Below are 26,624 nucleotides of genomic sequence, written 5' to 3'. Positions count from 1 at the left end.
CTGTAGGGCTAATGTGTATACAGCACCCTAGCATTGCAGAGCATTTTAGAATTGCTGAGTATTGTAGGATGTGCTCAGCACTTCTAAAAATGGGGGAGGGGAGGGAATCAGTTTACTGCTGGTGAAAGGTTCACTTGCTCTCGCTGGAGACAGAAGTCCTGTCCATAGAACAAGGAACGGCCCGGGCAATGGCAGAGCCAACGTCCTTCTACTGAACTGCTGCCACAGAAATCTGAGAGGGGGAGCTCAATCTCCATTATCCATTCTGGTTCTAGATGCTCCATGCAGACGCCCATCATTGTGGTATTTTTTGTGGCATAGTCCCTTGTCCACTGCCAACTGGACTTGTTTCACGCAGGCCAGCAACTGCCATCGGGCGATAACTCTTGATCACGGCTGACTTGGGCTCAGTTCAAACCGGTGACTGAGTAATGAAGGCTGTGAATTGTTCAGAGCCCTTCTATTTCTGCTAGTTTTGATGTACTTGTCCCCTCTTCTCTCTGGTTCTCTCCTAGGTGCCTGCATGAATGGAAGCCCCATGACGGCAGGCCGCTCTCCTGCCTGCTCTTCTGTGATAATCACAAAAAACAAGACCCAGAGTAAGTCTTGGTCCTGGACTTTGAGCCGCAGAGTGTAGCAAACCCTCAGCTCCATAGGTTTAAGACAGGATCCTTGTACTTGCATTTACACACACAGTACTCCGCTATTGTAGCAGCAAGCGGACCGTGTCCTGTACGGAATGAGTTGCTCTCTCCGACCGGGGAGTAGTTGGGGCTCAGTGAGGCAGTGCAAAATTGTCCTATTCCTAGAGTCGGTTCTTGGGTGTGGAGAACTCACCAGTGAAAGTGCGTCTAGGTAGAATGATACATTTAGGCTAGTGCTGTTGATCAGCCCAGCCTGGCTTACTCTGTCTCAAGCTTCTATCGTAGTTCCTGCTTCCGACCCTTTCTGACATTTGGCTGGGGTCTTACTGATTCCCTAGAGAGCAGGGCCTCAGAAGGTGTGCCAGGTTCTAACCTGCCCATGGTGCAGAAACTGCCCTGGGAGTGTGGGACATTACTGGCCAAGTTTAGCCATAGGCAGCCTCTGAGCAGTGTTCCTGCAGGAGGCGCTTGCAGGGAGGGGCTACGCCTTCTTACAGCATTCCTTCCCAAGACTTCTCTGTTGTGCCTTCAGGGTTCCTTTCTGGAGGTTTCTCATCACTGGAGCGGATCAGAACCGAGAGCTGAAGATGTGGTGCACCGTTTCTTGGACCTGTCTGCAAACTGTCCGGTGAGTGGTGATACACCTAGACCTGCAAGTTAGGTCTCTGGGAGGTGGGGCTTAGTCTGAAGATTCCACAGGTTCGAGCAGACCTCAGAGACCTATTAGGATCCTGGCAATATAATTACTCTGCAGAGGAAGAGGCTCTCAGTGATCTACAATGTAGTCTGTTCTAGTCCCTCCTGGAGCCTCTTCCTATGTCAAATGAGCATAATGTGACAGCCTCTGCTGATGTCAGTACTGTGGTGAGCTCTGTGCCAAATGGATCTGGGTGTCCCATGGCTGATAGCCAGGCTTGCGGGGTTTGACCCTGAACAGCTTTACTCGGTCATCTTTGCTCAGGTCTGTAGTGTACAAATGTACCCAGGGTCCCAGGAAAGCATTCTGGAGCCGACGCATTGTCTGTGTAAATAGTGACTGCTCGCTTCGTCCGGTGTGGCGAGAGTTCCAGCATCTCTTCCCCTGTCGCTTTGTCTGCTTAGTGTTTGGTTACTGGGGCAGCACAAGACTGCTCTGGGGAGCCAGCCAGCACTGAGAACGGCTGCCCAATCCTGTGTGCTCCATCCCCCCCAAAGCTGCTGTCTGCTGGGGGATCGTGGGCCCTGGAAGCAGCTCCAGTGGATGCAGACGTGAGAATCACCCTCCTTTGGAATCTCCCTCCCGCAACCCACTGAGTAGAACACAGCTGAGTGCTGAATGGTTACCCTGTACTCCAGTGGTGGTGTGCTTTGCCCAGCTGGTCTCTCAGCTGCTGGGCTGTGTTTTAGCCCACGATCCCAGGATCCCTCTTCTTACTAGCCTGGCATCCCGGTTTAAACACTTTAGGCCCATAGTTAGGGGAGATTTTGTTCTGCCAGTTCCCCTCCCGTGTTTGCATGGGGTTCCATCACTTCGGTTACCAGAGGCAGCGGAAAATCTGACAGGCACCGTGCTAAGCTGCTCTTAGTCGAACTGGAATGCTGTGCCATAGAGGCCTTCAGTTGTGCTAATGGCTCTCGCCTTCTGTGTATTCTCTCCTGTTGCGGAACCCAGCTTTTCCCCTGACATCTTCAGTTCCAAGAGTGTTCCCCCCAGTCTGAAAGCCTGCCTGGACCTCTCTGCCGAATTCCTGATACTGAGCGACGTGCAGAGAAAAGTAGGTGGCTCCCACTTTACTGGCTGCTTCAGCCACGCTGGGTGGAGGGAGATCGGGACTCCTGTGCAGGCACCACAACTACGGCAGGGCTGGCTGCACTCGCTGCTGAAAAGAGGCAAAGTCGGCCTGCACCATTTCATTGTAAGGTGGAGAATGGTTCTGCTGGTGCTGCCTGGGCCCAAAGGGGCCTTGAGCGAGGCATGGGATTAATGCTGGTGTTAAAGTAAAAATTCTCATTTGAGAAGGAAACTGACCCCCAGTGCTGTAATGTTTCGACTGAGCTCCTCAAAGCCGGGTGACTCTGAGATATGCTCTTGCTCTGTCATTAACCCCTCCGCCCCAGGGTGCCTGTCTAGTGGCAGGGCTCTCAGCGTGGGGCATCAGATGTACTCTTCTGTAACGGGGTGGCGGAAAAGACCCTGGCTTTCCTTCATGTTTAAGCTCCTTGCTTTTAGGAGGACAGAGAGAGCAATGCCAAGTAACCACTGCTTGGCAGCAGCACAGCTATCTCCGAGCAGAGGCACTGCTTTGCTTTGAGAGGTCTGTTGGTTCTCGCTGGACCTGGCCTGTTACGCTGGTGGTTGAGGCGGCCTTGATATCTAGTGGGAAAGCCCAGCTGGTGCTGTAGCCCAGTACAGGGGCTCGCTTCTTCCCCTCTCTGCGTCCAGTTTGGGGCCCTGTGACAATCATGGACTTTTAAAAAACACTTCCAGCAGCTTTGCAGGTGAACGTTCGAGTTTCATAGGATATCGTGGTGGCCGAGTGCCCCCCAGACTGCTGCGATTTTTCCAACAGCCACCAGGTGGAAGCAGACATCCCTGCTAAGGCTGCTGCCTGTGGGCAGTCAGTGGACTGGTCCCATTCTGGAGGACAGTGGGGAGGTGGCAGGTCAGTTGTCTCATCACATGGTGCCAGCCACTCCAAGCTGGGTCAGGGATCAGGGCCAGGCTAGCTCCGTGCCCAGGCTGCCACTGCTGCTTCCTGTCCGGCTGGCAGGGAGAAAGGGGTGGCACTGACAATGTGGCACAACCCGGAGGAGACAGCACAGGCTGGTGAGGAGCTGAGACCAGGATCCCTCCCCCCAGCCCGATCCCTCTGCCAGGGCAGGGCTCCCGCACACAGCTGCTTGTGTGCAAGCAGCAGCAGGGGTGGCTACAGTGGGGGGATTGATCTGGTCTTGCTCCCGGGGGCTGCTGTGGGGCGGGATGGGCTGGGGCTCCTAATCGCCACATTGTCAGTGCTGTCCCCTCCCCCCTGCCAGCTGGACAGGAAGCCTTAGGTGTGGCCTGGGCCAGAGCTCAGTGCAGAGTGCCCTCAGCTGGGCTGGCCCTGCCATGTGGTGAGACATGCTTCCTCCTCCCCCCCAGGATAGCACCATGCCGCCCCCCCCCGACCCACCTGCCTGCTTCCACCTCCCCGCTGCTGGAAAAATCACAGTATTGGGCTAATTTGGTGATTTCTGTGCCGTCCGTGAAATTGTAACTTACACAGGGCTTGAGCCCTGATGTCCTGGGCTGGGGTAGCAAGCCTGGATGCGCTCTGATCGTTTTGTTGAAGGCGGCTGGGGTGGGAGGGAGGAGGCAGAATTTAGACGGTGGAACTTAAGGTTTTGTTAAGCTAATTAAAACTTAATACTTTGTCACTAACGATAGGCGTCAGTGGGGATGCTGCATTGGCAATTGGCAAAAATGGGACATACTGTAGCCAGATCTAGATCCCATGATGATGGGTGACAAACACCTAGACAGGTACCTCTCTAATAGAGAGGGGCAGCTCATGGGGACTACACTTCCCAGCATACATTGCGCCACCTGGATCCAAAGAGCTTTGCCTGGCTCTGGTAAGCTGTGTGGCACATTCTGGGAGGTCGTGTGGGAGCTACTCTTGGGTACAAGGGGAAGGCTGGTGGTGCGTTCGTTGTAGAACTCTCTGACCACACCTGGCAGTCTGCTGCCAAAGCCCCAGCGACTTGGGTTGTTGCAGGGTGGTTCTGGTGCTCTGCTTCCAGGTCCTGTATGTGATGGAGCTTTTGCAGAACCAGGAGGAGGGCAGAGCTTACTTCAGCTCCATCTCGGAGTTCCTCCTCACCCACCCGGTCCTGAGCTTCGGCATCCAGGTGGTGAGCCGCTGCCGGCTGCGGCACACGGAGGTCCTCCCAGCTGAAGAGGAAAGCGACAGCCTGAGCACAGGTGAGCAGCGAGGGGCAACCAGCCCTTGTTTCTGAGGAGGCTCTGGGGGCTGCTTCCTGGCGACACAGCCGGAATATATTAGTGAGAAACTCCCTTGATGAGCTGGCAGTGCTGGAGAACAATACTGACCTGCCTAGAGCGGCCCAGATTTGAGGGGAGGAGGATGGGCTCGTGGCTAGGGCACAGGGCTTAGGATCGCTGGGTGACTGCTACTGGGATCCCTCTAGATGCCTCCATTTCGCCCTCTGGCATGGCGCTTGGAGAAGCGGAGGGGGCATTCCCACGGATCTGTGTGGTGTGAGCGCACAGGCAGGAGGTGGCTGTTTAAAGCAGGGGCAGAGTCCGAAAGAGCGCGAGGGGATTTTAAGTGCCGTTTCACTGAGATCTGAGATCTGAATGAGCACAAGGGAGCGCTCCGCCTCAGGGCCTGTGCTACCCGAGAGCTTGAGGCCTAAGGACATGTGCAGCCCCCCATGCTGCAGCCCACTTCCTAGTTCTTGTCTCTCTTCCAGAAGGGGCTCAGGGGGCTGGGGCTGTCGAATTGGCGGCAGGTGTGCTGATCAAGCTCTTCTGCGTCCACACCAAGTGAGTATGCATAGGGCGTGGTTCGGACAGCTGGCCTGCTCGTCCCAGTGCTGGCCAGTGCGCACCTTCCTTCCTAAAACCCCCTTGGCCATCAGGGTCACTAGCTGTTCTCTGCTTGCGGGGGGGGATGTCATCACCCACTGTTCCCGCACACATCCCCCAGTCCTGTCCCTCAGTATGAAACCCACTGGAGCAGTCGACATGGAGAGTATCCTTGGCCTGGGAGGCCTCAGGCCTGACTGGGTAGTGGGTCCTAGGTCTCTTCCTAGCTCCGTTTAAAATGCTTCCCGTGTCTTTTCCTGTGGACTCTCGAGCTCTGAGCCTTTGCACAATGTGTCAGCAGCTGAACGTTTCTGCTGACTTGGGGGCCAGGACTGGTTGGGTTAGTGCTGACCTGCCATGTGGCTGCCTGGGGCTTGAGTCTGGACAGCTTTCAGGTGTGGTCAGCACAGGAAGGGCTGAGCTGAGGCAGGGCAGCACTGACTGGGGACTCCCACTTCGTCCTTAATAGGCAGAAAATACTAAAGCGCTTTCCAGGACCAGCTCCAGGAAGGGGAATCGCTGCGATTTATGGCTCTGTGGCTGATGTGTGAACTAACCCAGCATTTTGGAACGTTACAGGGCCCTGCAGGATGTGCAGATCCGATTCCAACCTCTTCATAGTCCAGATATGGCTGCACCGATCCCTCCCCACGGCTCCCATGAAGATTTCGGTAAGGCCCTTCAGTCGGGGGTTCTGGCCAGAACCATCTGGTGCTTTGAGCTTCCCGGCATTGTGTCTCCATCATTGCTGGCAGCCTCAGCGAGGTTGGAAGGGATGTTTGGTGGGCTCCTGACTTTGTTACCCCGAGGGCATCCTGACTGCTGAGCTGGGCGTGGGAGGCCAGGCAGGTTAAAGAGCTGAGGCCGAGCACAGAGCATGTTCAGCGATGAAGGTGCTTGGTGTGCTCTGTGGTGCGCCTTCTGGCTGGTCTGGGACTTCCTCCTGGGGAAGCTGCGCTCAGGCAGGACAGGTCTCGGTGAGGAGGGCAGAGGAGGGATTGAAGGCTGGCCCCAGGTGGGTGTATTGCCCTGTATTGCTGCTGTGCCACTCAAACCCATTTGCAGGGAAGCTTGTGTGTGGATCACATGCCCTCCTTGGCATGCGCCCTCTTCTCTGGCAAAGGTCATGAGTCTGTTCCTCCTCCATCAGGTTGCTTCCATGCCCTGACTGTGACAGCCGTGGGCTGCCAGTTCAGTCCTTTGGCGCCTGGACTGGTGGAAGTGGTATAACTCGTGCTTTGTAGGAATAAAACCCTCCCTGCCTGGCTTCTTTGGAAGCTCTCTAAGGTTAATTTGTACGTATCTCTCTAAAGCGTTTCCAGACCACTTGGCTGACCTGGGCGCAGAAGGGCTGGGATCGGAGAAGGGGTCCGTCCATGGCTCCCAACCAGACTTACGGCGCATTGCAGACCTGCCTGTGCCAGCGGATTTTCTTGCCCTCTCCAACGATGCCAAACCCAAGCTGATGACCCCAGATGCGTTCATGACCCCAAGCACATCTCTTCAGCAGGTAGCCGGATGTGATGGGTGGAGCCAGTGGGGAATGTAGGGGACGGTCTGGGATTTTGCGCGCTGAGGAATCCCACCTGGACTGTGATAACTCGGGTAGTCCAGATAATCTAGTGTACAAACCATAGGAAGCGCTCAGAGCTCTTAGCCTTTTCTTACCCTTTGCAGTTGGCTTATGGAAAGTCCACCAGGAAATCTTGGCTCCTAGGACCAAACAACCTGAATCCCAGAGGTTTCCTGCAAGGCTTCTTTTGGGGGAGGAAACTGCAGTACTCCTGCTTCTCGCAGGGTTGAGATGCAAATACACTAATGAGGAAGGGAGCCCAGAGCTTAGCAGCGTGGGCTGTGGCACCTTAAAATGCCAGGCTGACCCAAGCTCATGCTGAGAGAGACCTGCAATGAGCAGCAGGAAGATGGGACCTGAGCATCTTTGGTGCAAGACCCGTCCGCAAACCAGTGAGCTGGCGGTGTGGCAGCATGTTCTGGCTTTGTGGGGTTTAGCTTCTGGGGTGGAGATCCCCTCCCAAGGGCTGTGTGCAATGGCTGCCCCTCTCTGAAGTGGCCTGGGTGTGCTCCCCAGAGCTTGTCTTTATTGCTGCTGGCTGCTCAGAGAGGACTCTCGGTCTACAAAGCTGGCTTGCTTTAGAGGTGCCGGGGAATCTGCACCATTGCCCAGCAGGCTTTAGTGTGTGTTGAAGAAACAAGCCCATTTTTAGGACTCTCTTCTCTGGCCAAGTAGCAGGGAAAATCCCCATGTTTCTAAATGGCTGAGGGCGCCCCAGTTGGCACAGCGTCACTCCCCCAACTCTTGGCAGTGCCCGCAAGGGCAACCTCATTAGGGAGCATGACAGAGGGCATGTGTGCAGCCTGGGAAGCCACTGGAGAGCGCACAGTTCAGTTGAATCATTTCTGTGCCTTTTCTTCTGGGTGAGACGACTCAGGTTTTGCTTTCACTTCTGCGACATCTCTCGTACCAGGGAATGAGCACTCCCCAGGACCGTGCTCCAGCGTGATAGGCCTTTCTGCTCTCTCATCCCTAGCGTGGGGAGTCATCCCAGTGGTGGTTCAGTTTGCGAAGGTGGGGCTCTTGCACTCAGCCTCGTGTCTTTAGCGATCCAAAACCGTGTGTTTCCTCCATGTCTCTGTGTATCAGAGCTTTGCCGGGGCAACAGGAGGAAACAGACTGGATGTGATGGTTCCCCTCAATGCTCCCTCATGTGTAGAACCAGTGGCTCTGCAGCATGGGTCTGTGAGGTGTCTCTGGAGCATGCCCCACTGACACTTTGGGGTGCTGCTCTGTCTTGGTGCCAGATGTACTGCCTCATGCTGATGCAAAACGCTGGCTGTGAGGAGTGAGCTATAACATTCTCCCCTGTCTTCCTGCACAAGCTCTGGAGATGTTCCCAGGTCGCTGTGCATGTCACTGGGTGACCTGGCTGGTGCTGCGTGTTGTCCCCAGTGCTCAGACTGCAGCGAGGGCTGGCTGATGTGATGCCAGTGTGACAATGGCTACATTGAGCAGCTTGCCACATTGAGCAGCTCGACCACGGTGTTCTGGTTTTAGAAGTGTGGATTCTAACCTGTCTCTTATGGAAGGTTTGTAGCTGTCTGTCTACACCTGGGCAGACCCTTGAAATGGTTCTGAAACCAAGGCCTGAAGCCACTCGTGGCCATTCTCCTAGTTAGAGTTTCAGAAGTTCGTTGTACTACCCCTAAACAGGGTAACTCCTGCTGGTTACCTCTTCCTCTTAATTTCTTGTCTGGAAGATTCCACGGTCCTTCATTAGCATTTGGTTCAGACTTATGAGTGAACTTACATCCAATACTTAATCTACGTGGAAATAGATGGAGAAACAGCTCTTCTCTGGAGGAAAACCTGTTTTTCACCTTTGCTGATCACCAGTCCCTAGGCACAGACTTTAAGAACTTAATTTTCAGTGTACATACGTTACTCCTCTCACACCATCCATACACGTTTTGCAATAATATTGATGCCCAGTGTGAGACAGGGTTTTGTGAGAGACCTCACATGACACACTTTGGTGAACTTGAATGAAAATACCAGACCCAGGGGATTCCTTATGCACCCCTTTTGCCCTCTGCCCCTTGGACTCAAGATGTCCCTTGGTCACACTGAAACTGTAACAGCAATGGTCAGACATACCCATCCCATAGAAGGTGACCAGCAGTCCCCCATTAGTTCATTTAGATGCTTCTCTCTACCCGTTGGCAGCACTTATCTAAGTCAAGGCCAAGCCACTTGGCTTCCATCCAGGTCTGTTCCTGTAGCAGGTGCGGGGAGAGCCCAGGGACCACGCTATCCAGGATGGACGAGGGGATGTAGATCTGAGTGTTGGGCACCTCCTAGTGGAACAGCTTAGCTCCTTCTCCTCTAGCAGCTGCGTGTGTGTGAACAGGAGGGGTGACAGGGCTGAGCCCTGCCGAACTCCACCTGTGAGTGCTCTGCAGCAGGGAAAGCAAGTAGAGAGGAAAGGAGCAAACTCCCAGAAGGACCTTTCCGTCCGATCCGCAGTTGGGTCTCCAAAACCTCATGCCCAGTTCTGTCAAAGGCCACGAAGGGGCCCGGTCCTTGACTGGTGCCCTAGGCACATCTGGAATCTTGGGAGAGTCTCTGTCACCTTCTGCACGCTCCGTAGTGGGACTGTGGAGGGAGCCAGGAGTTGCTCAGGGAGAGGCCTAGCGGCAGAGCCTCCTCTCAAAGCATGGATCTGTGTTTGTGCTAGATTGCCATGTCGCCGGGAAGCAGCGTCAGTTCCCTGACTGCAGTCACAGCCATGAGCAGCGCTTCCGTCACTGACCCCGCTGTGCCCAGGTAAGTGGAGCCAGAGTGCGTGTCCTTCCCAGCCGAGTCGGGCCCCATCTGCAGAGCAGGCTGGCGCTCCAGGGGTTACACTCTCTACGGCAGTGCTGAGTGAACCTGCCTCCTTCCCTGTGGCGCAGAGGCAGCCTGCTCTGTTTCCTGCCTCGGAGAGGTTCTCCCATTGCACCGCTGCTCGGTTGCTCTCCCTGCTCCTCCGGAGGGAGTGTTGCAGTTTGCGAGCAGTGAAGGCTGCAGACCCCAAGGACAGAGAGGCATTACTGGGAGTCTGAGGGACACTTAGACTGAACATCAGGCACAGCTTCCTGGTGGTGAAGAGTATAATAGGATAGAAGCCTCAGTGCTTGGGCGAGGAGGGCAAGGACAAATCCTGCTGTGTCCTGTTCTCCTCCCCCAGAGATGGGCTAGACTAGAGGATCATAGAAGAATCATAGAAGATTAGGGTTGGAAGGGACCTCAGGAGGTCATCTAGTCCCACCCCCTGCTCAAAGCAGGACCAACACCAACTAAATCATCCCAGCCAAGGCTTTGTCAAGCCTGACCTTAAAAACCTCTAAGGAAGGAGATTCCACCACCTCCCTAGGTAACCCATTCCAGTGCTTCACCACCCTCCTAGTGAAAAAGTTTTTCCTAATATCCAACCTAAACCTCCCCCACTGCAACTTGAGACCATTGCTCCTTGTTCTGTCATCTGCCACCACTGAGAACAGCCGAGCTCCATCCTCTTTGGAACCCCCCTACAGGTAGTTGAAGGCTGCTATCAAATCCCTTCTCAGGATCTGACCCCCTGAGTTCCAACAGACTCCCTCTAGCAAGGTTGTGAAGCTCTTCTGTTCAGTCCCTAGTCTAGGAAGAGTGGTCACACCGAGGGAAGGTCTCCTGTTGGGTGGGAGGAACCACAGAGCTTGGGGGACACTGGGTTAAACCGGGGCCAGGCGCTCCTGCATTGACCAAGAGCAGCAGGAATCGCAGTTCCTGAGCTCAGGGGCTCTGCCTGAACCAACCCTACGAAATCCGGTGCTCAGCTCTTTCCATCTCCCTGTATAGGCCATCTGAGGACCTGACTTTGAGCCCAAAGATGCAGTTGGACACCAGCCTGACGCTGAGCAGCAGTAGCAGCAGTCTCCAGACGAGTCCTAGGAACCATTCGGTCCTTATCCCTGGACTCCCTGACAAGCTGACCCCAAAGGCCCCTGTCCCGGTAAGGCTCCCAGCACTGTTGGCACATGGTAACTCTCCCTTTCTTTCCATGATCCTCTGCCAGCTGGAATGCACCAGGGAGCCCAGGCTGGCCCATCCGAGTGGCTGGCAGGTTTGGTTTCTGTTTTTGGCTGGAAGGTGCTGCTGTGTCAGCATGTGTGGTCGCAGATTGCCTGTCCGTAAAAGCCACGGCTTTAAAAATGGGGGCAGCTCTAGCACAGGGTCACTTTTCTTATTCCATCATCAGCGACGTTAGGAGCAGTCACTCCCCATGCTAGGAGACTGGTCGCTGAGTGGAAGGGAGTCAAGGAAGCACCCCAGGGAAAGCTACCAGACACTCAGAGGAAACACAGATTGCTCTGACGTTGTCCATTTCCTGAGCGGGATTACACTGAAATCCGAGTTGAGTCTGCTGCTGCCTGTGCTTTGGGCCTGCAACAAGAAGTTCCTCTTTTAAAATGTTTCTGCCCCTCCGACTGTAGGAAAGACCCCGTGAAACTGATTGTAGCCAGTAAAACAAACGGAAAGAGGAACATCTCCTCAAATCTCTTTCAGTTCTGGAGACTTTAGATGTCACTTGTGACAATCAGTCTGAAATCTTCAACTGGAAACAGGTGTTTTAAACTGATGCCCCTTTAGCTAGTGCGTCTTGCCTCTTTGGTGAGAGAAACGTGAAATCTTAGACCCGGTCCTGCGGGCACTTACGTACGTGATTCACCTGTGCAGTCCCCTGGACCTCTGGGGCTGGCAGTGTTATGTGCTGAAGTGTTTGCAAACCCTGACTCAGTGCAGTGTGACCCCGGTTAGTGAATGCTGCTCCCAACGGAGTTAACAGCACACAGGAAGGACAGAGTTGTCCCGTTGGACAGCTGGGTCTGTGCTGGCGGGTAGTAGGGGTGCTGGAGCGGCAAAGGATCAGAATGCAATCAGGCCCAGATGTCTGGGGGCCTCCCCCATCTGCCTGGCTCCTCAGCAGCCCTGTCCTGGGGGCACAGCAGTAGTAAGGCCAGGAGGGGGTCTCGCCGCTCTCTGCCCTGAAGGCTGGCTGGCATGAGGTGCTGAGGGTCCTTGAGCCGGCTTGTGTGGTTTGGGTGTCTGCATTACAGTGAACGTTGGCTTGTTTATATTGGTCAGGTCACTCCAGCAAACCCCCCTCTGGCTCTGGAGCTGCAGGAAGTGGAGCCCCTTGTGGTAGCCCAGGCCTCACCCACCCGTGAGCGCTCCCCGGACGTCATTTCCTCAGCCTCCACGGCCATGTCCCAGGATATCCCAGAGATCGCCTCTGAGACGCTGCAGCGCAGCTTTGCCGCAGCCCCGGCCGGGCTCCCTGCAGAGGTGCTGGAGCCCAACCACCATGCGGACAGCATGGCCTCGGCCGCCTCGGCCTTGCACTTGCTGTCCCCGAGGAACCGGCACAGCTCCGAGCACAGCCAGCACTCCCTCGACATGGCCCCCGTGGAGGTGGACAGGCTGACCACACCCTCGTTACTGGAGACTGCTTTAACTCAGGAAAATGCATCTTCCAACAGCGTCGTGAGCCAGCCGTGGCCAGCGGCCCCCGACATCACCAGGGAAACCAGGAACAGCATAGCAGACAGGTAACCGGCTGGGCGAGCTTTGCTCTGTTTTACTTGGGGGCACGTTCTTAGCCATGTCCAGTTGGCACGTTGGTGGAAAACTGGTGTTTCAGGGCCTTGGCCGTCCCTCCTTTCAGAGCCCCAATACGCTGCTTCTCTCTGCACCCGACTTTGTAGGCTCAGCATCACTGTCCCCCACCTCCAGGGCAGTTTTAACATGCACCCCTACTCTGCAACAGGGACTCCAGGATAACGGGGGGGCGTCTGTTTCTCGCCCACTCCGGCTCAAAGGAGCTCAGTGCCTTAACCCTTTTTCTAGCTGCCAGCCCCGCACACTTACCCTGGGTTCTCAAAGTCAAGCTGGGGGCTTTCCATCTTGTGCATGACCAGCAGAATGAAGGTTGTGCAGGCCAAATTCTGCTCCTGGCAACACCTGTGCAGCCCTGTTGGGGGGACCTGATTGGCACTCGGGAGCCAGTTCTGCTGCCAGTGCACGAGATTGACGAGTCTCTCACCTGTGACTGGGCTGGCTCGGCAGAGCCAGCCGTAACAGAGACGCCAGATAAACTTAGTCCCTGAAGTGAGTAGCTGTGATTGATGCACGTGGCGAAGCAGGTCTGAGGGCGCGTCTGCCTGAGCTGGGAAGCACAGAGATGTAGCCTGAGAGAAGGGTTATGTGTAGCCATGTCTTGGAGACAAACTCTTCCAGCCCAAGCAGCTGGGGGTGTTCCCTGCAGGTCTGGAATGTCGGGGCTGGCCAGATCCTACCTCCTCTGGCAGGAGTGGAGCAGAATGTCCTGATTTGTCCCCAGGCCTCTCATAGATTGGGAGGCAGCACCTCCCAGGGCGAGCCCTGCAGCCTCCATCCTTCTGAACGAGGCCAGCAGCCTGCCAACACCGCTCCTTAATAGACCAGAGACGTCCCCCGAGTTACAGGAGACACAGCCGTCCTTCCACCCTGGACCTCCACGCTGCTCTCATGTCCGACATGTCGGCTGTCTGGATCCAGGGTGCGAGTTTAGAAAAGTCTTGCCAGGGTGGCTGGTTCTCCTGGTCCCCGACTCCAGGCCTTGTAACTTGCTGCACTCTGCAGGCACGCCAGTGTCCAGGCAACAGCCTCTTGCTGTTACCACTGATGCACAGAGTCTGGGGATCTGAAATACTCCCCTGGACAGGTGAAAATGCAACGGCTGGGGGATGCTCTCTACCGTAGTGCACCACCTGCATCTGGGGGAGAGCAGCGTGGTGTTCACTGGTGGTTATAAAATGTGCCCGTCCTCCAGGTTGTGAGTTCAATCCTTGAGGGGGCCATTTAGGGATCTGGGGCAAAAAAATTGGTCCTGCTAGTGAAGGCAGGGGACTGGACTTGATGACCTTTCAAGGTCCCTTCCAGTTCTATGAGATAGGTATATCTCCATATATTATTTTATTATTTATCTACAGCCCCGCCCATGCTCTGAAGGGTGTGTGTGATCGCACCCAAGCATCTGACCCCCAGATACCCACTATGCCAGGGCCCGGCTGTCAGACCCCACTGGCTCTGTGAACCCCCCAGCGGTGTGGGCTCAGAGCCCAGCCTGCTCTCAGCAGGCCCCCTGCTGTGCAGGCAGTGGACTGAGCAGATAACCCGGCCGGGAGATGGTTTCATGATGGCGTTTCCCTTTCCCCCAGCCCAAGGGATGACATTGCAGAGAAGCACAAGAGCTCTTCCTATCACAGGCACAGCTACCACCTGCTGCAGCACGACAGCCAGGATGCCAGTGCAGAGCAAAGGTACCAGCACGCGCGTCCCCAGCACGGACTCTGTGTCCCTGTCCTTGGCAAGTCTTCATCTGCTTTGCCTCCTGCCCCCCAGCCCTGGCCCGAGGGAAGCCATGAAACCAGTCATATCCTGAGAGCTGGGCTGGCTCGCAAGATGCTATCACCTGGGTTGTGCTCGCTGGGTTGCACAGGGGAACGTGGACAGAGCGTGGCTCGTGTCGCTTGGTCCAATCATCAGTGCAAACCAACTAATGGGCACTGTTTTGGTGGAGCCCAGCCCTTGAATTTAAAGCAAGGTAGATCAAGAGTACCCTAGGGCACTGCTGTGCTCTCCAAGATCCTGCCCAGTCACGACCCGCCCTTCACCCCCAGGGGCTGATCCTACATGCCGAATTCTCACTGCCTTCAATGGGAGAGCTGCTGCCAGAGGCCTGGCAGGGTCAGCCCCACATCAGTGCGGCGTTCGGTTACTGCCTGGACTCCCTCGGTCTCTCCACGTCGTGGTTCTCACTGGGTTACGGCACCTTCAGCCTCTCAGCTTGAGAGGTGTGCTGTGCTTGGTCCCCTCCTGAGTCAGTGAATTCCACACTAGGGAGCACTCAGAGACCTCTGCAGCCGGGCCTAATGCAGAGACTACAGGTCCCATCATGCCATACTTCATCTTGATCTGAGCAGCCTGGTTCCTTGGGTCAAGGTGGAGCGCTTCATGCTGGGCCCTGCGGACTCGTCTGGATTGACGACCTGGGTGGCTGTAGGGCAGGGTAGCTCTCCCCACTACTGCTAGCAACCTCCTCTCCCTGGTCTTCTTTTGCAGTGACCATGATGATGAAGTTGCAAGTCTGGCTTCTACATCAGGCGGGTTTGGTGCCAAAGCATCTGCACAGAGGCTGCCTGTGAAGGACTGGAAAGCCAAGGTGTCCCCTCGGGCTTCCCCCAAGCTCAAACGGAAGGGCAAGAAAGATGACGGGTACGCTGGGCTTCCAGGGCAGACAGCTGCGGGATTGGCAGCACAGGGTCACAATCTGAGAAACCCGCTAGCCGCTAAGCTAGCCAGCAGTGCCCTAGAGCTGCGGCTGTCTGCTCATGGGGATCTGAGCTTTGTGAGCAGTAACCTGCCAGCCCTGGTGAAAGCGCTGCATTGCCCAGTCAGAGTGGCCATCCCAGAGGGGCATGGGAGCAGGCTCTGTCCTACCCTTCTGGTGGGGCTGCAGGGCCAGCACAGGCTTCAGAAGAACTTGTGGGAGGCAGGTTCATTACGATGAGATGGGAGGGGTACACAGCCTTGTTTCTACTCCTGTGCTGTCCCATGGCAGAGCCATCTGCCCCACTTCGGGGAAGGCTTCTTCAGGACGGTCATTCTCTAAATGTTTTCCAGCACCCAGCATAACAGAGCTCTGATCTGGGTGGCTTCTAGGCCCAACCACAGTGGCCACATGCAGTAACGTCTGGCACCTGCCTGCTATGTCTGTGTTTGAAACTTGAGTGTATGAATGTGCTCTGGCTGAAACTTGGCCAGCTGAAGGGTCAGCCCATGAGGAGGTGATCGGGTAGCGCAGTCCAATGTGCTATGTCCTGTGTACAGGAAAATCAGTGCAACCTCTGCAAATGGCTTTCTACTCCCATGCCCCAGTCCTCTTCAGACAGCTGTAGTGCTTGTGGGCCATCCAGGCTGTGAGCTGCCAGCGCACGCCTCCCTCCTGCCAGGTTTGGCTCAACACGGAGTCATGGGTTTGCAGGAGCCAAACTGGTCTCTCCTGCTTAACAAACCAAGTCCGTGTTCTCTTTGTTCAGTCCATATTGCAGCGTGTGGCTCCAGATAGTCGTTACAGGCACTCTTTGAGAACTTCAAAATGTGCATCCGATTTTTTTCTATAAGAAACCGAGAAAACGGCCCTCTTGATGTTTGGGCAAATAACGTCAGGGGAATGACTTCTCTGCCCCCAAATTCAGTCAAGGCTGAACAGCCTAGGCTGTGCTCATGCTGTGTGAACATCAGGGGAGCCAGTGACCTTCAGGCCAAAGGGCCAGGCCCAGTAGGTGCCCTGTGTCAAACCAGCCCATCTAGAGGAGCAGTGTAGGGGGTCCCTTGAGTCTTACTCACTAGGGGTGGTAATTCTTGGCTTTGATACAGTTCTGTACCAACATGAACTCTGTACCCTCCTGGTGCTCTTGTGTTGGTGGTGGAACGAGACAAAAGGGGGACAGGTGCTGGATGGTGGGGGGGGGGGGGGGGGGGTGAGAGTTCTAGGAGTAATCAAAAGCTCCCACCCAGCTCAGTCAGTGTTGGTGAAAGACTCTGACCCCGGGCTGGGTGCAATTCACATGGTTATGGTAACTCTTCTTTTAATTCCAGGGATGTGACCCAGTCCCCGAGGTCATGTGATCGCCAGGTTAGTCCCAGTGGGGATCCGACGCTCCATCACCTGCTTGCTTGTTAGCCAGCTCACTGATGACTTAAAGGAAAGCCCGTCCCAATTCCCTCAGCGTCTGTTGCGGAGCCGGGGGCCTGTGCTGCGTGAGCAGGCAGGGCATGCTAGCTGTGCTTCGCTGCTCACTAAGGCCCTGCAGAACTTGCTTAGCTCTGTGGCTTGCAGATGGTCTGAGAGGGGTGCCCAGACTTGGTGAAACCAGTGGCTTCCTGTGCAGCTTACCACATCTGATTCGCATATACATGGTCCTCCTTTTTCCAATCCATCCTACTCAGCCACAGCTCTGGTATTTGCTCCTGCATGAGATGAATAGAAATCACGTTGAGTGCACCAGCAATGGGAAAACAAGGCATTCCTAGCCCCATTAGGACAGAGCAGCTCTGGCCTGTTAGAGCTCCTTATCTCTGCTGGTAGCACCTCCGTGTCCAATGGAGAGCGTGCTGGGACCACGTTTTAGGACTCATTGGGATGCCCTTGGAACGCTATGAGGGCTCAGCCAGCCTCTCGAGTGGGGTCTGCTGTCTGTAGCGCCGGGTTGGCCTTTCAGATGGCTTCCCTCTAGGTTAAAGCCTGGCTCCCGCTGATGGGTATGAAGCACCTCCGTAGATTCCAAGGTCAGAAGGGACCAATGTGATCATCTAGTCTGACCATCTGGATAATATGGGCCAGAGAACTTCTCCAAAATAACTTCCCCTTCCTCCAGGCATGGAGCTGGCCAGAGCCACTTCCCCTCCTGAGCTAGAGGAAGTGCCATGGTGCTGGCCCTGTGAATGGCGGTGCACCCCCCAAACAATGCATTGCCCCATCGTAAGTGCCTGAGGTCAGCTGTTTAAATCCCGGGGCTTTCCTCTTCTCTGACAGCGGAGACCTACATCCTCAAAGTCTTGTAGGCAGCTGCAGGGATCCAGCGAGGGGCCTAGGCTCTGGTTTGCACATCACCTTTGGGGAGCAAAAGCTTTGGCGTTAGCCAGCCTGGGAAGGTCTGGGCGGGGTTCGCTCCCAACCAGCTCAGTCTCTTAGGTCAGGGAGTCGCCTGGAGGGACCCTGGGGCCTGGTGTGTTTTGCTGTCTCGTCAGTGTGCTCCTGTAAAGGCAAACTGCGGATCCTATTGGAGACGAGGGGAATTTTGCCACTTGGCTTCCTTGAGGCCTGGGCCTGGCCCTGAATCATATCCTGGTTGTGTTGAGCTTTGCTCCTGGGCTTAAGTGGTGGGTGAACTGGCCCTGGGTTTCCCTAGCAGGGGCTCAAGCTCTCTGCTGACCACAGTACCGATGCGGTGGCCAGTGGGCACAGAGCGTATCATTTGGCTGCCTTGTCTGCGAACAGGTGACCGCCGAGTGCCAGGATGAGCTGATGTCTCTGCTGCGGAGCCAACAGAGGGAGCTCACAGAGCTGAGACAGAACCAGATGGAATTAATGCAGAGACTCACTGACCACCTGGATGCTGTGCAGAGCTCCCTCATGGGTCACATGGAACGAGTGATTGATTCTCAGCAAGAACAAGAGCGTATCCTTCCTGGCAAGCCCCTCCTGGGGCCAGCGTGCCACGGGGCCGGCCCTTCTGGGGTGAGCGGTGCTGCGGGAGAGACATCAGTCCCAGCAGCCATACGTCTACCCCATAAAACCACCTCGGAGTTCAGCAGTCACTGCTCAAGGGTGCCAGGGCTGGGATGGGGGGGATGCTGCAGGCCGGGGTTGGGGGGCACTAGAAGAGCTGTGGGGGGGTCCCAGGGCTGGGATGGGGGGATGCTGTGGTGTGGGGTTGGGGGGCACTAGAAGAGCTGTGTGGGGTCCCAGGGCTGGATTGGGGGGGATGCTGTGGTGTGAGGTTGGGGGGCACTAGAAGAGATGTGTGGGGTCCCAGGGCTGGGATGGGGGGATGCCGCTGTGTGGGGTTGGGGGGCACTAGGAGAGCTGTGTGGGGTCCCAGGGCTGGGATGGGGGGATGCTGTGGTGTGGGGTTGGGGGGCACTAGAAGAGCTGTGTGGGGTCCCAGGGCTGGGATGGGGGGATGCTGTGGTGTGGGGTTGGGGGGCACTAGAAGAGCTGTGTGGGGTCCCAGGGCTGGGATGGGGGGGATGCTGCGGGCCGGGGTTGGGGGGCACTAGAAGAGCTGTGTGGGGTCCCAGGGCTGGGATGGGGGGGATGCTGCGGGCCAGGGTTGGGGGGCACTAGAAGAGCTGTGTGGGGTCCCAGGGCTGGGACGGGGGGATGCTGCGGGGTGGGGTGGGGGGCACTAGAAGAGCTGTGGGGGGTCCCAGGGCTGGATTGGGGGGGATGCTGCGGGCTGGGGTTGGGGGGCACTAGAAGAGCTGTATGGGGTCCCAGGGCCGGGATGGGGGGATGCTGTGGGCCGGGGTTGGGGGCACTAGAAGAGCTGTGTGGGGTCCCAGGGCCGGGACGGGGGGATGCTGTGGGCCGGGGTTGGGGGCACTAGAAGAGCTGTGTGGGGTCCCAGGGCTGGGATGGGGGGGATGCTGCGGGCTGGGGTTGGGGGGCACTAGAAGAGCTGTGTGGGGTCCCAGGGCTGGACTGGGGGGGATGCTGTGGTGTGGGGTTGGGGGGCACTAGAAGAGCTGTGTGGGGTCCCAGGGCTGGATTGGGGGATGCTGCGGTGTAGGTTGGGGGGCACCAGAAGAGCTGTGTGGGGTCCCAGCACTGGAATAGCAGGGATGCTGTGCAGGGGTGCTGACCAGCCTGCACTGTGCCTGGTTCAAGTTACTGCTCTTGATCCCTTCTGGAGAGCAAGAGGGAAAAGTTGTTGCTTTCTCCATTTCCCTGAGCCCTCCAGTGACCTGTTTGCTGGCAGGTGGGTTATAGGATCTAATGCAGCCGTATCCTGGAGTCCCCCGTTACCGAAGGCCCAGGCTAGCTCTTCTGGAAGCCGCAGTGGTGCAGGAGATAGTGTGTCTGGCCAGTGCCCATCACCAAGGGATAGGAGTGCCGGGATCGGAGAGGGCATCTCCTGGAGGCTGTTGCTCCTTAACATGTGACCTCCAGAGCGGAGGCTGGACCGAGCTCTGACAGAGGGGCAGCAGCGGAATGGGCAGCTCCAGGAGCACCTGTCCCAGCAGCTCTCGCAGTCCCTCTCCACTGCTGCGTGCAATCGCCTGGAGAGGACCATCCGCGAGGAGATGAAGAAGACGGTGCCCCAGTGTAAGTGCTGATGCAGGGTAGTGTGTACAGCATGGGCCCAGCAGGGAGCTGTGAAGCCGCATGCTGCGGGGCGGCGATAGGTGGGGCAGGACATGCTTCGCCCTGCCAACCTCCTGGCATCGCACACCTCTCTGGAGACGGGGAGCTGTGACGGGCTCGCAGGAGCTCCTGGGGGAGGGATGTGCTGCTCTGGAAGGGGTCTTGAGCCCCATCTACATGCCGGGCATAAAGTAGAGCGAGGAAGGGTTTTTCCGTTGCCATAGGAACTCTGTCTCCCCAAGCGATGGTAGCTAGGCTGACAGAAGCATTCGTCCATTGACATAGCCCAGTGGTGGACAAACTATGGCCCAGGGGCCACAACCGGCCCTCCAGACATTTTAACCCGGCCCTCGAGCTTCCCGCCAGGAAGTGGGGTCCGGGGCTTGCCCCGCTCTGGTGCTCCAGCCAGGGAGTGGGGTTGTGGTCTTGCCCAACTCCGCACAGCTCCCGGAAGCAGGGATATGTCCCCCCTCCGGCTCCTACGCGTAGGGGCAGACAGAGGGCTCCGCACGCTGCCCCCGCCCCAAGCGCTGCCCACGCAGCTCCCATTGGCCAGAAACCGCAGCCAATGGGAGCTGCAGGGGCGGCGCTTGCAGACAGGGCAGCGCACAGAACTGCCTGGCTGCGTCTCCGTGTAGGAGCTGGATGGGGGACATGCCGCTGTTTCTGGGAGCTGCTTGAGGTAAGTGCCGTCTGGAGCCTGCCCCCCTGAACCCCTCCCCACGCTCCAACCCCCTGCCCCTGCCCTGATCCCCCTCCTGCCCTCTGAACCCCTCGGTCCCAGCCTGGAGCACCCACCTGCACCCCCAACCCCTCATCCCCAGTCCCACTCCAGAGCCCGCACCCCCAGCCGGAGCCCTCCCACCCTCCAACCCCTAATTTCGTGAGCATTCATGGCGCGCCATACAATTTCCATACCCAGATGTGGCCCTTGGGCCAAAACGTTTGTCCACCCCTGACCTAGCCACCTAGACAGCAGGCGGTGGGTCGGCAGAGCTGCGGTGCTCGAGGGTGGATTTTTCACACCCCTGAGGACGATGAGGTTTTGTGTAGACCAGGCCTGAGGTGATACTGGGTGCCATGGCCCCCTCCCAGCAAGGGAAAAGCCAAAGCACTCGGGTGAACCCGGGTCACCTTTTCCTTTGTGTCCTGCCCAGGCATTTCCAAGAGCCTGGACCCTGTCACTGGGCAGCTGAGCAATACGATTGCCGCCAAGCTCACGGCTGTCGAGGGGACACTGAAGGAAAACGTCACCAAGCTAGTGAAATCAAAGGTAAGGCCCAGACCAACAACCGCCTGGCCATCCTGCGTTCCCCTTCTGGGGCGAGCCACCCACAGCTGACGCATTACCTGCCCTCAGCAGGGGCTGAACACAGTTTAGCTGCAAGCATAGGCAGATGAGACCCCTTGTCAGGATCGTTGTGGAGCCAGGCACCAGCTCCGCTCCTTAGGCCTTGCTCTGCCTAGTTTCCTTGTCCAGGAGGGCACTGCGTGTTTGAACCCATGGCCAGCGATCATTCCCGAAAGTGCCTTCGCCTCCCCCGGGAGCTGAAAACAGGCTCAGGCCCAGAAGCTGTGCCTCAGTGTCGGGACCAGCCCCAGTGCAGCCAGCCTGGGTCGGCAAGTCTGCTCCTGCACTTCACCCCAAGGCCAGTGGGAGCCGTTGGCATGTGCAGGTGACGGGCACCAGGGCTGCCTCTCAGCGTGAGCAGGGCAGCAGGTAGCCGGATGGGAGAACGGTGTTTGACACTTTGCGTTGTCTCTCCGTCCCATCGCTCAGATCTAGCCGGGGTGGCGAGTGGTGGCGATCCGGGGCCAGGGGCAGCTGCTCTGTCCCTCGTCACATGAGTGTCGGGGTGTTTTTCCCAGTGCGGTTTAGCTGCATTTTCCCAAGTGGAATCTCCTGTTGTTTCCTGCCTGTGTGTTGAATCAGAGCCCTGTACGCGTAATTCCTCTCTGCTCACGAGCGTTTGCAGCCGCCTCCAGAGTGTCTGACAAGCTCGCAATGCCCCTTCAGACTAATCACTAATGAAGATGTTAAATTGGGAACTAACCCCACCTCCTGGGGTCCCCCAAGACTTGGCACAGTGCCATTTTATTCATTAACCTCCCCCCCCCCGCACCACCAAAGTTCACACACTGCCATGATCTTTGATTTATGGCCATCCAGCTGCTTTCTCTCAGACTGTGTTGGTCTGAGCCAGCAGTTCTCAAGCTGTGGGTCGGGCCAGGGCCAGTATTAGACTTGCTGAGACCTGGGGCTTGGGCTCCGGCCCCCTCTGCCCCAGGGTCATGGAGTAATTTTGTTGTCGGAAGGGGTCGCAGTGCAATGGCAGGGCAGGGCAGTCGCATGAGAACCCCTGGTCTAAGCTAACCAGAGTGAATTCCCAGAGTCCAAGTTCCTGCTGCTCGGTGCTCGCGCTCCCGTCGCTCTCCAGATGGGCAGCGATTTCCCTCCCGTGGGGTTGCTGTGTCCAGGCTCGCTCTGCTTTGGGTGGAAGATCACTGCTGTGTTTGCTCCTCTTTGCTCCTGGATGTTCCTTCGGGCGCACTCGTTCAGGTCCCCCAGCCATCAGATCGTAGTGTCAACGCTTAGGCTTGGTGGTCTCGTGGCCCAAGGCAAATGGAAGGGGGGTTAACTGCTTCTGGCTTGCCCAAGGGCTTGCAGATGGGCAGGGGGAGACAAAGTGCCTCCATCCGAGGTGTGCAGCAGGAAAATGCTAAACTCAGGGTCTCGTGTGTTCTTGCAAGAACCTGACAGATGCCATTGCGAGGGCAGCGGTGGATGCTCTGCAGGGGCCCATCCAGTCGGCGTACAGGGAGGCGTTCCAGAGCGTTGTGTTGCCGGCGTTTGAGAAGAGCTGCCAGTCCATGTTCCAGCAAATCAACGACACCTTCAAGCAGGGGACGCAGGAATGTGAGTCCTGTTGGAAACCGAGATCTGCCCTCCTGTAGCGCGGTTCCTCGGCAGAGAGCTTCACGGAGAATCACTGCTCCTCACGGCCGCTCCATGAGGAAGGGAAGTGTAATCCCGCTTCTACAGATGGGGAAACAGGAAGGGGTGAGGGGAGCTTGGAGAGGACATTAAGAGCTCAGATTAGATCTGGGGTGCGCCTGGCTCCCAGTCCCGTTCTCAGACTGCTGGGCCGTGTCTCTAGTTCTGCTGGCAAGATAGCCCCACTGTACCAGCCATTTCTCTTGCTCAGCTGCAGGGCAGGACCGTGTCCACGCTGGACCCTGTCTGTCAGTGGCCAACCTGGGATGCTGCCGGAGGAAGTGAGCTCCCCTGGGCACCCCAGGATGGCTGGGAGGGACTGTGCAGTGCTGCACAAGGGGTTCTCGTCCCTGCCTGTCTGCACCCCCCAGTGAGCCGAGCCCTGAGCTTGCTCCCCAGCGTGCTGTCGGGCAACCTGCTCCTCCGACCCCAGCCCACAGGCACTGCTTGACTCCAGCCATTCGCCCAGCGACACGTTCCCCAGGCCGGCAGGCCCCTCCCTTCCCTTGCGAGCTCTCAAAGGCTGCTGCTCCTTTGCAGAGCTTGCATCCCCATTGCCTTTGATCAGACCATCTTCTGAACCACAAAATCAGTTACGAAATAGCCCCTTTGATCTCTGCAGGCCTCCCCGCTCCTGGCTCCAGCCTAGGAAATGTCCCGAGTGCCTGTCCTGTGGCCTTATTGGGCTGTAGTATACACCCTGCCCTGCCCTGCCCCGCCGGAACAGCCCAGCAAAGCCCAACCACTCAGAACCTGTCGGGTTCGCTGTTCTGCCAGGCACACGGCCCTTTGTGCCTGATGGGGAGGAGCCTGGCGTTCACAGATCACACGCAGGGTTTGGTAGCCCCCCAGTGGCTGGGCTCTGCTGGGGGTGGCATGGTGATTGGCAGCCCTCTGAGGGACCGTCTGGCTGTTGCAGATATCCAGCAGCTCGAGACTCACATGAAGAACAAGAAGGCGCGAGAGCAGGAGGCCCGAGACTCCTTGCTGGGCCAGCTCCGGCAGCTGATCAGCACCTTCCAGAGCAGCACAGATCAGCTGGCCTCCACCGTCACCACCAGCGTGCACACCGAAGTGCAGCATCAGCTGCACGTCATTGTGGGCAAGTAAGTCGGGCATTGGGTCTGGGGCTTCCGCTGGATTGGATGTGCAGGAGGAACGGGCAAGGGCAGCAGGGGGGTGTGCCAAAGACCCGGCTTGTGGCTCTCTCTGTAACATGCAGCTGCCTCTTCGTTCTAAATGGAGGCTTGGTCCCTGGCACGCACACGCTGCCCCGGGCACACCATGGGCACAGCCACTCCCTTCCATAAGGACTCTGATTTGATGCTGCTCTTCGCAGCGTCTCCCTGATGCGCCATGTCCTCAGCCAACCTGGGGGAATTCCTCACTCTCCCCCCTGTTCTGCAGCAGCGCATGCCTGGGCATCTAGGGGGACCCCAGCAGTGAAACAAACTTGCAGCTGGGGGAGCTGATCCTCGACTCTCGCTGTTGAAAGGCCTGGAGGGCAGCATCCCTGCGTGTTTCCAGCCAGCCCAGCATGTACCTTGCCCGAGAGCGGATTCTCCTGTCCCACTGGGAAGTCTCCGCTGGTCTGACATGGCTGCAGCTGGCCAGAGTTTGGCCCTTTATGCCCATCATGAGCTGGGGCCCGTGTCCCGGCAGACAGGTGTCCACATCTCAGAGAGCACCCTCTGCATTGGCACTAACTCTCCCCTGTCACGGGCTTGAGTGGAGACTTGTGGATCTCTATGGCCTTTCAGCAGCACCAGATGCATTCAGAAGTTCAAACATCTGATCGCTAACGAATGCCTCTTCTGCAGATTCCTAGCCCCAGGGTGCCTGTGCAGGGGCTCTGCCGAATTCCAGGTACTTAGTGTCTGTGCCTGGGCACCGAAGCACTTCATGTTAACCCTTGGGGCTCATGCGAACGTAAACTGTGAAAAGCGCCTATGCTAATAGCTGGAGCCCTGCTTGACCAGTGCGAGAGCAGCGAAATCCCTGGCAGCTCCGTCCTGTTCTCACGCCTCCCTCTGTTTCTAGCATGCAGGACTCTATTCTGACCCAGGTGCAGAGGGTCATCAAGGGCGAGGTGAGCCTGGCCATGAAGGAGCAGCAAGCGGCCGTCACCTCGAGCATCGTGCAGGCCATGCGCTCCGCAGCAGGCACGCCCATCCCCTCTGCTCACCTGGACTTCCAGTCTCAGCAGACTCACGTCCTGCAGCTGCTGCAGCAGGGCCGCCTCAACCAGGCTTTCCAGCAGGTACGCAGGCTGCCACGTAGGCCTGATCCTCCCAGAGGCACCAAGACGTGTCCCCTGGCTCTGCCCAAGGGAGGAGAGGCCCCCTTGTTCTGCTGTAACTCCTCAGGAGCCAGGCTTTGCCAAGGCTCCCCTGGGGTCGGCAGCTCTGGCCACTGCAGCATTGTGGAGCCGGTGCTTCCCATTCTGACGGCGCTGGGGTGGGGCAGGTGAAGGGTTAACTGTGAAGCCCTTGACCATAGAAAGCCTTGTAGTGCTGTGTATTAAAGTAACGGATGTGCTTGACCCCTGTAGACCAACATCTGTAAGGGCCGGGCACTGTTACTCTGCCACTGAGCCAGCAGGGGGCGCAGAACTGTAGTGTATAGATTCCTCTCCTGGTCCCAGGTGGGATCTGAGCACCATCCTACCCTGGTTTCCCCCGCCCCGCGCTCTGAATGAATGCAGGCCATGCTCATGGTGTTCCTGGGAGCGAAGGGGCTACATGCATGGACGGTGGAGGCAGTGCACCGAGCGAGCTCCCCACGCAGCTGTGCTGAGGCCTGCAGTCTCAATCCGCTGCTCCAGTCCTGGGGCTCCTGAGTGGAGACAGCTGTCCTTGCCATGCGTGGTGCATCCCCCCAAGCGCCTTTCAGCTGGTGCGTTGAGTGAGCTGAGACCTCTGGGCAGGAAGGCTGGCGTTCAGCTGTGCCCCAGCATGCAGCAGGGCCTCCTCCCTCCATTGTAGTGCTCCTCAGTCCCCCTCCACCCCAACATCTCTAAATACATGTCTCCCGTAGGCTCTCACGGCAGCTGATCTGAACCTGGTCCTATACGTCTGTGAGACGGTGGATCCTCAGCAGGTGTTTGGACAGCACCCATGTCCGCTCTCCCAGCCCGTCCTCCTGTCTCTCATTCAGCAGCTCTCCTCGGATCTGGGCACCCGCACCGAACTGAAACTGAAGTGAGTGTCGTTCCGGAGCTTCGCCCTGCCCCACCCCAGCGACAGGAATGCCAGCGTGTGTCGGTTGTAGACACGTACCAGGCAATGCTCGTTCTGAGGAACAACTCGAACTCCTCAGGCGTGTTCCTGGCTTCTCAGCTCAGGAAAAGACCAGAGCGTCATTGTGGACGGCTCAGTGAGAGGCTCTGCTCAGAGCACGGACACAGTGAAAAATAACGGCCACTCAGCCATAGAGTTTGCTTTAGCTTCCATCACCACTGTCCTAAGTGCTGAGCTGGGCTGTTGGCTGAGTGTGGCTCTAAGCCAGTGATGTGCCCTCCCCTGGAGTCCTGTGCTCAGTTCTGGTCACACCATGGGACAATGGGCTTAGCCCTGGCTTGGCAGTCTCCAGGCCAGGCTCCTGGATTCTGGGGCACTTCACTGGAGGTTCAGAGATATGAAAATGTGGAGGTGTCTGTTGAACTGAATCCACTAATGAACAGGACAGCCAGCGCAGTTCATCTGGGCTGATTTCATAGAATAGAATATTCTATTATATTATATTTGATAGTTAATATAACTTTACGCTGCCCTGTGAGCTTTAATTTCCATGTGCCGATGGTGCCTGGCGGAAGTTGTTGGAGGGAGGGTTGGTAGATAGCAGTTTGGGACTGTGGGTGTTTTTACTAAAGTGCTCCGCAGTGAAGTCGTTAACACTTTCATGTA

At 57.1% G+C, this 26,624-nt stretch overlaps 1 protein-coding gene across 1 annotated transcript in view; it reads left to right on the top strand.

The window, feature by feature from the left end:
- The window catches only part of EDC4 (enhancer of mRNA decapping 4), a 53,895-nt gene that overhangs the window by 25,512 nt on the left and 1,759 nt on the right, over nt 1-26,624 (top strand). Inside the window, exons 9-28 of the mRNA XM_065416362.1 lie at nt 516-599; nt 1,177-1,272; nt 2,296-2,398; nt 4,407-4,587; nt 5,100-5,172; nt 5,794-5,885; nt 6,528-6,724; nt 9,468-9,556; nt 10,610-10,763; nt 11,897-12,360; nt 14,011-14,112; nt 14,915-15,067; nt 17,555-17,557; nt 17,825-18,036; nt 19,530-19,685; nt 20,882-20,997; nt 22,476-22,641; nt 23,639-23,825; nt 24,760-24,979; nt 25,756-25,919. Coding sequence (XP_065272434.1) covers nt 516-599; nt 1,177-1,272; nt 2,296-2,398; nt 4,407-4,587; nt 5,100-5,172; nt 5,794-5,885; nt 6,528-6,724; nt 9,468-9,556; nt 10,610-10,763; nt 11,897-12,360; nt 14,011-14,112; nt 14,915-15,067; nt 17,555-17,557; nt 17,825-18,036; nt 19,530-19,685; nt 20,882-20,997; nt 22,476-22,641; nt 23,639-23,825; nt 24,760-24,979; nt 25,756-25,919 — 3,012 coding nt within the window. The remainder of the gene's footprint in view (nt 1-515; nt 600-1,176; nt 1,273-2,295; nt 2,399-4,406; nt 4,588-5,099; nt 5,173-5,793; nt 5,886-6,527; nt 6,725-9,467; nt 9,557-10,609; nt 10,764-11,896; nt 12,361-14,010; nt 14,113-14,914; nt 15,068-17,554; nt 17,558-17,824; nt 18,037-19,529; nt 19,686-20,881; nt 20,998-22,475; nt 22,642-23,638; nt 23,826-24,759; nt 24,980-25,755; nt 25,920-26,624) is intronic.

The sequence above is a fragment of the Emys orbicularis genome, chromosome 14 (genome assembly GCF_028017835.1).
Source record: "Emys orbicularis isolate rEmyOrb1 chromosome 14, rEmyOrb1.hap1, whole genome shotgun sequence".
In the NCBI taxonomy this organism is placed as follows: Eukaryota; Metazoa; Chordata; order Testudines; family Emydidae; genus Emys; species Emys orbicularis.
This window is presented reverse-complemented; position numbering and strand designations above follow the sequence as displayed.